General features: G+C 44.1%; 2 protein-coding genes and 1 pseudogene across 8 annotated transcripts in view; 2 read left to right on the top strand and 1 right to left on the bottom strand.

Annotated features, from left to right (window-relative positions):
- The window catches only part of LOC110289322, a 1,438-nt pseudogene extending 1,353 nt beyond the window's left edge, over positions 1-85 (top strand).
- Positions 1-8,224, bottom strand: part of Harbi1 (harbinger transposase derived 1) — a 14,213-nt gene extending 5,989 nt beyond the window's left edge. The window contains exons 1-2 of one of the 3 annotated variants that reach the window (XM_021155476.2): positions 7,823-8,224; positions 6,221-7,018 (exon numbers count right to left, since the gene is read on the bottom strand). In XM_021155476.2, coding sequence (XP_021011135.1) covers positions 6,221-6,890 — 670 coding nt within the window. In that variant the 5' untranslated portion in view covers positions 6,891-7,018; positions 7,823-8,224. The remainder of the gene's footprint in view (positions 1-6,220; positions 7,019-7,822) is intronic. The other 2 variants (XM_029468971.1, XM_021155477.2) reach the window with 2 other exon arrangements.
- Positions 8,225-8,482: 258 nt separating this feature from the next.
- Positions 8,483-10,299, top strand: part of Atg13 (autophagy related 13) — a 40,090-nt gene continuing 38,273 nt past the window's right edge. For all 5 annotated transcript variants that reach the window (XM_021185698.1, XM_021185690.2, XM_021185684.2 and 2 more), the window contains exon 1: positions 8,483-8,828. The gene's annotated coding sequence lies outside the window, so the exon portion shown is untranslated. The remainder of the gene's footprint in view (positions 8,829-10,299) is intronic.

The raw sequence follows: 10,299 nt of genomic DNA, 5'->3' as shown, positions 1-10,299 counted from the left end.
GGGGGACGAGCCTGGAGATGGGGACAGTGACACCACCAAAAAGAAAAAGAAGAAAGTAGAAGTGGTGGAAGAGATGTCTGAGTAGTATAAGCCACTTCTTGAAGCATTATGTCCAGCTGGGAGGAGAAAGAAAAGTCTTATTGAAAAAACTTTTTGTTGAGGGGGTAGAACAGAGGTCCCAAACAGAGTAGAAAGTTCTGGTACACTTTTAGCTGACACTTGTGACCTCAGTGGTTAGCTGGTGTGGCAGTCTCATCCCATCCTGTCCTGTTTTAAGGATATGAGAGATAAAATCAGGCCTTTGAAGCCGGGCTGTGGTGGCACAGGCCTTTAATCCCAGCACTCGGGAGGCAGAGGCAGGCGGATCTCTGAGTTCGAGGCGAAAAACCAAAACAAAAAAACAAAAAACAAACAACAACAAAAGAATGGAATTGTTCATTGTTAGGAGAATGTTAATTTGTATTTTTAAAAAAGCATTCCTGTTAGATTTACTAATTTATAATCTTGGACTTGCAGAGCAAAAATGAGAATATTTTTATTAAAAATCTGGGGCTTGTGTCCAAAAACAACAACAAACAAACAAACAAAACCCCAAAGGTTTCTGATCTGACACAAATGCTATAGAATGTATGCACCAAACACTTACATATTATAAACATTTCACACACATTTCATACACACACACACAAAATAAAAATAACAAGTTCTGTAGTCACTAGCTGGTTAAAATTCAAGCATCTCTGGAAAATAGATACTCATGAGGAGATTAGGATTAGATGGGGAACGGATTATAAATGCTTATGCAATCACCCAGTCAACCATAAGAAATTCTGGGAGATCTTACCCAAAGCTGCTTAACAGCACTAGCCTAAGAGCTGAAGAACTAAGAACCCAAGCTGACTATTTAGAGAAGTGCTGTGCTTAGAGCCTGGGAGTTTAGGTAATACACCTATGGGGACAGCTAAGGATAATAACAGGAAGGGATGGCTCAAAAGGAACTTAAAGTGGAGTGTGATGGTGGATACCTGTAATCCCAGCTACCTCAATATGAGCAGAGAGAATCATGCTCTTTAAGCCAGTCTGGGAGACAGTGAGATGCCTATTTAAAAACAAAAAAACAAACAAACAAAAAAACCAAAGACAAGACAAGAAAAGACAGTTTCCTCTTTTATAAAACCATTGATAATATTATTTGCCTTTCTTTAAAAGGCAGGGTCTCCTATTTCCCTGGCTGGTCTTGAATTTCCTTGTAATAGTAGCACTAAGGAGGCTGTGGCTGGAAGATTATGAGTTCAGGCCATCTTAGGAGTCAGTTTGAGGCCAAACTTGAAGTCAAATCAAAATCCTGTTGAGAAAAACAATGTAACAGCAGATGTTGCATGGAAATGGCATGTGTAACTGAGGACAGTCAGATGCTGCAACCCCTGACTGTGGCAGGGGTCTGCCCACTTGACAATGGGGTGGTTTCTCTTTAATGGAGCATTTAAAAATTAAAGACAGGTATTTCCTGAGCATCTACTAAATAGCAAGCACTTCACTTTGATCACATACAGTACAAATGCACTAGGGGTTTTCCACTAACAGAGAGGTTATCCCAACTCTGTTGATAAAGCTTTTTTTTTCCCCCAGACAATTATCACTATGAGGTTAATGTTCTCTTGAAACTTGAAAGCCTGTCTGGGTATCCTTCATACACTTCTTTTTATCCTCTTCTTCCTCCTTCCCTTCTTTTCTTTCTTCTTTTTCCTGATACAGGATCCCATGTAACCTAGTGTAATGTACATTGTATCGGCAAACTCTCATGTACTGTTCATTGAGAAACTAGGCTCTAGAATCAAGGGTTTCTCCCCAAGTTCAGACCAAGCACATTCACCTCTGTGTCTTCCAAGGCTCCCCCGGTCTGGAGATGGGCAGCCTCCAAACTTTGTAAGGAGAAGAGAACAACAAAACAGCCCTATAATCAAAACATCCCCTCCTCGGAACAGCTGGAAGGAGAACCATATTAACAGATATTCCTACTATTTAGCTCATGATATGAATGTCCCACAGTGAGAAAGACAAGCTGGAGGAGGTTCAGCATGGGCAGCTGGTTCACAGAGAGAGAATTCAACCAAGGACTCCAGTTGACTGCTTCTAATTCCCCAGCCCTCAGATACAGCAGAGACTGAGGCAGAGGGATCACTTGAGCAGAGGAGTTCTAACCTAGACAAAAGAAAAGAGCCAGGCATGGCAGCACATACCTGTAATAAAGCACTTGGAAAATTCAGCAGGAAGATGAAGAGTTAAAGACCAATTTCTGCTACTTATTAAGGTCATGGCCAACCTGAATGTTCTGTATTGTTCAGAGATGATCTACAATAGCCATGCCTTCAGTCTTGAATGAGCAAATGTATTAAGTAAGTAGCAAACAAAAGTAAAAGAATAAATAGCAAGTGATAAGTAGATAGATAGACAAATGTCAAATTAGAGCTTAAGACATCCGGTAGAAAGATAGGTGGATCTTTGTGAGTTTAAGGCTAGCCTGGTCTACAAAGAGAGTTCCAGAACAACAAGGGCTACACAGAGAAACCATGTCTCAACAAAACAAAGAAAACATAATACGTTGTATATTATATAGCCCTGTCCTGTTGTTTATCTAAGAGTATAGCTTCAAAGGTATGGAGGTTTGAATAAGAATGGCCCCTACAGACTCATGTGCAAGAATGCTTGGCCCAGCTGGGCGTGGTGGCGCACGCCTTTAATCCCAGCACTTGGGAGGCAGAGGCAGGCGGATTTCTGAGTTCGAGGCCAGCCTGGTCTACAGAGTGAGTTCCNGAGGCCAGCCTGGTCTACAGAGTGAGTTCCAGGACAGCCAAGGCTACACAGAGAAAACCTGTCTCGAAAAAGCCAAAAAAAAAAAAAAAAAAAAAGAATGCTTGGCCCATAGGGAGTGTCACTGTTAGGAGAGGTGCCCTTGTTGGAGTAGGTGTGAACTTGCTGGAGGAAGTGTCAGTGGAGGTGGGCTTTCAGGTCTTAAAAGCTCAAACCTGGCCAGGGCCAGTCTGTCTGAGTTTCCTTCTATAAAACAAGCGTAGAGCTCTCAGCTCCTTTTCCAGTACGCTTGATGCCATCATGTTCCCACCGTGACAATAATGGACAGAACTTCTGAATCTGTAAGCTAGTCCCAATTAAATGTGTTCCTCTGTAAGAGTTGCCTTGGTCATGGTGTCTCTCCACAGCCCTGCACACACACATCCTACCCGCTCACCCTGACAAGGAGCTAGAGAAAAAGCTCAGCGCTGGCTGCTCTTCCAGAGGACGTGAGTTTGGTTCCCAGCTCCTAGCTATCTGTAACTCCAGCCTCAGGATGTCTAATACCTTCTACAGGTCTCTGCGGGTACCAGGCACACACATGGTACACAGACACACAAAACACCCATACAGATTAAAAAAGGAAAAAGGAAAGCTCAAGCAAAGTGTTCCGGCTTGAGAGTTTCATTGTTTCTAACAGTACACTTGACAGTTGAGTCGTCGCTTTGGTTTACACTACTTAATGGTGAACAAACTCCTATCTTGCTCAGCTCACTGAGTTGGTCTTTAAATGAGACTCAGTCTCTATGAGCAGATTGGAGAGGCAAGCTCTTTTTTGTTTGTTTGTTTTTGTTTTTACAGGGTTTCTCTGTGTAGTCCTAGATGTCATGGAACTCACTCTGTAGACCAGGCTGGCCTCGAATTCTTTCTGCCTCTGCCTCCTGAGTGCTGAGATTAAAGGTGTGTGCAACCACTGTCTGGCAGCACCACTGGTATTACAGTCACCATTTTACAGATGATAACAATTATTAACAGGCTCTGTTAATTATGATTAACAAGCTCTGTCCTGGTAAGCATGTTGGCTGATGTGTGTGTGTTTTGAGGCTAGAGATCATCCTAGAGCAGAGATCTGCACATCTCTTCCTCCCTAGGACTAGAATTGTGTGCACCACACGCCTGTTTGTTTTTGTTTTTGTTTTGAAACATGGGTTCAATGCCTGGGACCCCATACTTGAATCGTATCAAATTCAGGTCTCTAGAGTCAAATGGTAAGCACTTTACCGCTAAGATAGCTCCTGAGTCTCTACAACAATGGTTCTCAAACTCAGGGTTGAAACCCTTTGGGGAGGTCAAATGAACCTTCCCCAGGAGTCACTTAAAACCAAAAGAAAACACAGATATTTACATTAAAATTCACAACAGCGGCAAGATTATAGTTATGATAGAAATGAAAATAATTTTATGATTGGGGTCTTCACAGAATGAGGAACTGTATTAAAGAGTCACAGCATTTGGAAGGCTGAGAAGCACTGCTCTACAGGGTTGTTTCTGTAGCTACTGTTGGCAATACAAATTCTTGTGATCTTGGTTTCTGTTTGTTTTTGACTTTGTGTTTGCAAATCAAGGTGACTTTGAATCCTCTTGACCCCTCCTCCCAAATGCAAGACTTGCATGTTCTGTTACCAACGGTCTTCTTTTACATGACCCCGAACACAGAACTCCAAAATAAATTCTTAGAAGAGTAAAGGCAGGGCTGGTGAGATGGCTCAGCAGGTAAGAGCGCCGACTGTTCTTCCGAAGGTCTTGAGTTCAAATCCCAGCAACCACATGGTGGCTCACAGCCATCTGTAATGAGATCTGATGCCCTCTTCTGGAATGTCTGAAGACAGCTACAGTGTACTTACATATAATCAATAAATAAATCTTTAAAAAAAAAAAAAGAGTGAAGGCAAGTAATTTTTAAGTTACAGAGAATGAGCTTTATTTTATTGTAATTATTATTCTTAGTTTAATTTAATTTTATTATTTATTTATTTTTTTTTTTGGTTTTTCGAGACAGGGTTTCTCTGTGTAGCCTTGGCTGTCCTGGAACTCACTCTGTAGACCAGGCTGGCCTCGAACTCAGAAATCTGCTTGCCTCTGCCTCCCGAGTGCTGGGATTAAAGGCGTGCGCCACCACGCCCAGCAGTTTAATTTTAAAAAAAGCATGTCTGTGTGTGTGTGTGTGTGTGTATGTATGTATGTGTGTGTAAGTATGCCCATATGGGTTCAAGTACCTTTAAGGGGCCAGAAGAGAACATGCATCCCTAGTGCTGGAGTTACTGGCAGTTGTCAGCTTCCCAATGTGGGTGTTGGGAACTGAATTCAGGTGTTCTGGAAAGGCAGGTAACCTCTAAGTCATCTCTCCAGCCCCCTGTTTAGCGTTTGAGATAGGGGGTCATGTATCAAAGGCTAGCCTCAAGCTTCCTGTGTATCTGAGGATCACCCTGAGTTCTGATACTCCTGCCTTCTGAGTACTGGGAATGCAATTATGCACAACAGCCAACACAGTGCTGAGGACTGAACCCAGGACCTCCTACACTCCTAGCCCTTTACTTTTGAGACAGGGTCTCCCTCCACATCCAGGTTGGCCTGGAACACTGTGTCTGGAACTTGAGAGCCTTTTGCCTCAGCCTATCCTGTCTTGGGATTACAAGCATATAAAATAACACTCGGTTTAAATATTGTTTCTGTTTAAAATTTTTTTTAGGTTTATTTTATGTATATCGGTCCTAGGTATGTATCTGTGTACAGTGTGCACATTTTACACTGTGGAGATCAGAAGAAAGTTTTAGGTTCCTTGGAATTGGAGTTATGGGTATTTGTGAGCCTCTATGTGGGTGATGGGTATCAAACCCAGGTCCTCTTCAAGAACATGTGCTCTTAATCATCAAGACACCACTCCATCCCTTAAATACTAATTTTTTTTTTAAATCAATGTGCAAAGGTTGAGGGTTCAGTGGTAAAATCCTTGCCTGGCATTCCCATGCCTTGGGTTTGATTCCTAGTACAGGTATAGTTAAAAATAATCATGATGGGCTGGAGAGATGGCTCAGTGGGTAAGAGCACAGACTGTTCTTCCAAAGGTCCTGAGTTCAAATCCCAGCAACCACAGGGTGGCTCACAACCATCCATAACGAGATCTGACTCCCTCTTCTGGAGTGTCTGAAGACAGCTACAGTGTACTTACATATAATAAATAAGTAAATCTTTAAAAAAAAAAAAGAAAGAAAGAAAGAAAGAAAGAACACAAAAGACCCAGAGAGTTCTTACCAGAGGTCACAGGCTAAACAAAGAATGAAGAGTAAGACTACAGAACCTCAGATTTCACCCACTCTCCTGCATAACTTTTCTATGGACATAAACTGAAGATTTATACTTGCAAACTTACCAAGAAGCCAGCTATCTTTGGGCATCCCAGTTTCAAACTGACTGGTTAAAGAAGACCGCTGCAGCACAGCACAGTCCTGGAGGCTACCTGGCCAGCTGGTCTCCACAGTCATCAGTGCCCCTCTGATGTCACACACCACCAGGCAGTTTAGAGAATGCAGACCCTTTCGGTTGACGTAAGAGAGGTCTTCCGCATTTGGTGCCTTGATTGCTACGTGGATACAGTCAGCCACCCCTATCACCCCTGGCATCCCTGCCAATCCATAGAATTCGTCCTTTAGAGACTGTACGGCAGCTTCATCAACTGGAAAGTGAATAAACTGTGAGGCCCGTTCCACAAGGGCTTCAGTGACATTGGCAACGCAGCGACTCATAGAAGCCTGGCTAATTCCAATTGCATCTCCCATCCGAGTCTGGAAGGACCCTGAGGTATAAAACCCTAATGCTGCCAGGATCTGTGTCTCAGGGCTAATAGCCCTAGATCGCTGAGTAGGCCGAGAAAGGCTTGCCCCCAAGAGTTCCACTAAGTAGTAAATGAATTGTCGGGGGAATCCATACATAGACATCAAGTATTCGTCAGTCACATCATCCAGCTTAAAACGGTCCAAGGTCCGGTGACCTCGGCCATACAGCAAGAGATCACAATCAAGCACTGTTATTGGTATAGCCATTGCTAATGTGGAGGTCCTCTTCTATCTGCTTTTCCCGAATTTTTCCCAGCGAAGAGGCTGGCACAGTAAGTATCAGAATTCAACAGCTAACCATCAGTTAAATGGCTCTGACATTTATAATCTTCTTTCTGTAAATGTTAATTAAAAGAAAAAAATAATTAGAAACTCAAAACCTACACCTTTTTCAACCATTCACTTGTTAACTCTAGATTTATCTCCACTGACTCACTACTGTATGACAAACTTGGTCTAATTTGCAGACAATAGGAGTTCAATCCCAGTGGCTCATCTACTGCCTGGCATTTCAACTGAGAACAACACATGAGAACAAACAATTCACAAGGTAAAAGAGGTCTGTGGCAACCAGGAGACAGCTGACAAGTTGTAAACACCTTAAGGGTTACTCAGAGATTTGTTTTGCAAAGCCCTATGGCTCCACAGATGTGGGAGTGCTCAAACCAGTCCAACTAGAGAGGTAGAAGAACAAAGGGGGGGGGGGGGGGAAGAAAGGAAGAAAGAGTCTGTGACCCTGCCTGGGGACCTACACTGTCTGCTGAACAGGCTTTCCCTTCATCTCAAGAGACCCAAATCCCGAAGCTTTAGGCTAGAAAGGAAGAAAGAGTAGCCAGTATAAAAGGAAGGAAAGGAGGAAGAAGCTAAGTGAACCAGGTAGGTCTGGAACACAGGGGCCACTTTTCAACCCGCTTTCAAAACAATATTAAGGGACAAAGATGGCTCCGAGGGCACAGGGTTTGCCTGTGAAGCCTGGTGAAATAAGTGAGTTGGCTATCTGAGATCCATATGGTGGAAAGAATCGTCCAACACCCTTGCCACAGTACGCCCGCCTCCAATACATAGATGTATTTTAAAAGTTTATTCCTTTAAAAGTCGTGTAAGTAAAGATGCCCCAGCCAAGAATGGGCTCACTGTACTTGGGAAGTGTAGACCAGAAGATCATGTGCGAGGCAAGCGTGGACTACACGAGCACCAGTCAAAACAAAGTAAAACAAAACAAAAAGCTCCTAAGGCTGGTCCAGCCTGTAATGTTAGCATTCTGGAAACTGGGTAGCATCGCCGCGTGCTTAATGCCTGCTGGAGCAACACTCCGTTCAAAGCTAACCTGAGTTACACAGCGAGACCTTGTCTCAAAAATAGCAAGATAACCAAAGTCTGGCTGCTCGGCCCAGAGTAACCGAACGCTGATAGCCACCTTTCCGTAGCTACCGGATTACCCGGAGCACTCTCCACTCTCCGGGCCGAAGAAGGCCCGCCTCCGGAACCCACGGCCGCACACAAGCCGCCACGGTTCGCAACAGCAGCACCGCCCCTTCCGCGTCAGCGCCGGCCCCACGCCTCGTCTTCAGCACCTCGGCCACTGCGGCCTGCGCTTCGCTTCCGTACATTCCACACGAAGTCCAGTCTCCAACTCCCCAAATTCCTTCCCAAACCCTTTTTTTCTCCTAAAAGGCTTTAAAATTAATCAAATGATTTATTTCTGGAAAGAAACCGCCTTTCTTGAAGACTCTGATATAAAGAAATATTAAATAGGTCGTTTGTGGTGTAGCGAAAGTGCAGCTGAATTTAGGCAGCTGCATTTCCTCCGTAGCCCTCTACCTCCCCACCGCCTGCACTGAAGCGGATGAAAACAAACACTAAGGATGGCGGCGCCGGGCAGTGACTGTTTGCTGGCTTAGGGCGGGAGAGATCTCTTGACGTGTGACGGGGAAGCTCTGAGAAAAACCAGTCGACACCAGTCCGATAGCTTTTTCAGTTCTGGGATCCGGGAGCCTCGTTAGCGTGAGATATCTCTCTGCGACCTGTGCTGTCACTACCGCCCCGGAGCGCGGAACCCTCTGCCGGGAGGTGCAGTTGGCCGGCCCCAGGCCCCGGCCTCCGGAATGAGAGCCCGGAGCCACTCTCTGTGCCGTAGCTTTGCAGGTACTCACTTTTGAGGGTAATAACCCCCGGGTCTTTCAGCGCCCCCGAGTGGGAGGTCACTGGTCTGCGTTCCCTTGGCCACCACCTTGGGGACGCCCAAGCCAAGCAACCGAGGTTCAGTTCCATAATCCCCTCATTATGTTTTCTAAGGGAAGTTGGGTTGGTGTAGACCCTGTTGACTCTTGAGGCGTCCCAACCGTTACAGACATCCCCCGAAATTTCCTTGCTACTCTATTGTCTCTTTGAGTTATGTCAAAAAGATCTATTGGAGAACATTTGTAGGGCCATAACTCTGGAGTTTTGGGTATCAAGGTGGGTAAGATAAGTTTTCAAACAATCAAAAAAAATTTTAATGCCAAGTATGTAGTCCTCCTGTAAGTGAGGGTGACTTGACTAGTGAAAAAAGGGACTATGTTCTTACTGGCAGTGGAACAACCTGCGAAAACCTATTCTCATTAAATCTCTGAGTTAAATGGCTAAGCACCTTCTTGGGTTGTAAATCTTTTTCCTAGTTAATCTGCTCAATCCATCCTCAGGGTAACATTCCTATTTTGGCTCCCCACTCCCCACCTCGGGGGTAGCCCGTAGCTCAGGTTGGCCTTAAACTCCTGTGCTTCAGTTATCCTCTTCACTCAGCCTCCTGAGGAGCTGAGAATACCAACGCGGGCTGTCACAGGCCTAGGTTGGGATAGTTGGAAACAGGATTCAGCTCTGCAGCCAGGGTTTGTTTGCCTTGAATTACTGGTCCTCCTTCCCCAGCATCTTAAGTGTTGAGATTATCTAGCATATATCATCATGTCTAGTTTTGAAATTCTCCTAATGAACTATGTATATGTTTATATGTATACAATAATTATATATTTATACACAAACACATATGTGTTCTTACTTGAGGTTTAACCTATCACTCTGCTCAGTCTACTACAGAGCAATATTCACAACCAATTAATCTCTGCATTTTGAGACAAGATCTTTTTGTGTATTACACTTGTTGGCCTGGAACTCACTATGTAGACTAGGCTAGCATTGAACTTGTGAGCAGTTCTATTGCCTCTGCCTCCCCAGGTCTGGGCTACAGGCATGTAATACAACCAAACAACACTATCTATCTGCTCTTGTAGGTTTTTGAGACAGGATATCTATATAGCCTAGGCTGGTTTTCACTTTATATAGTTTTGGGTGACCTTGAACTCCTGAATCTCTTCCTCCTGAATACTGGAAGTGTGAACTACCATACCAAACACTAAAGACTAAATTTAAATCTTTTAAAGGCTTATAACTCGTTAAAATTATTTCACATTCATTTTAAATACCTGCCTGCTTTTAACTGTAGAGTGCATTGGAGCAACTTATTAGAAAAGTGTTCTGGGGGGCTGGAGAAATGGCTCAGTGGTTAAGAGCACTGACTGCTCTTCCAGAGGTCCTGAGTTCAAATCCCAGCAACCACATGGTGGCTCACAACCATCTGTAA

Source organism: Mus caroli, chromosome 2 (assembly GCF_900094665.2).
Source record: "Mus caroli chromosome 2, CAROLI_EIJ_v1.1, whole genome shotgun sequence".
Lineage (NCBI taxonomy): Eukaryota > Metazoa > Chordata > Mammalia > Rodentia > Muridae > Mus > Mus caroli.
This window is presented reverse-complemented; position numbering and strand designations above follow the sequence as displayed.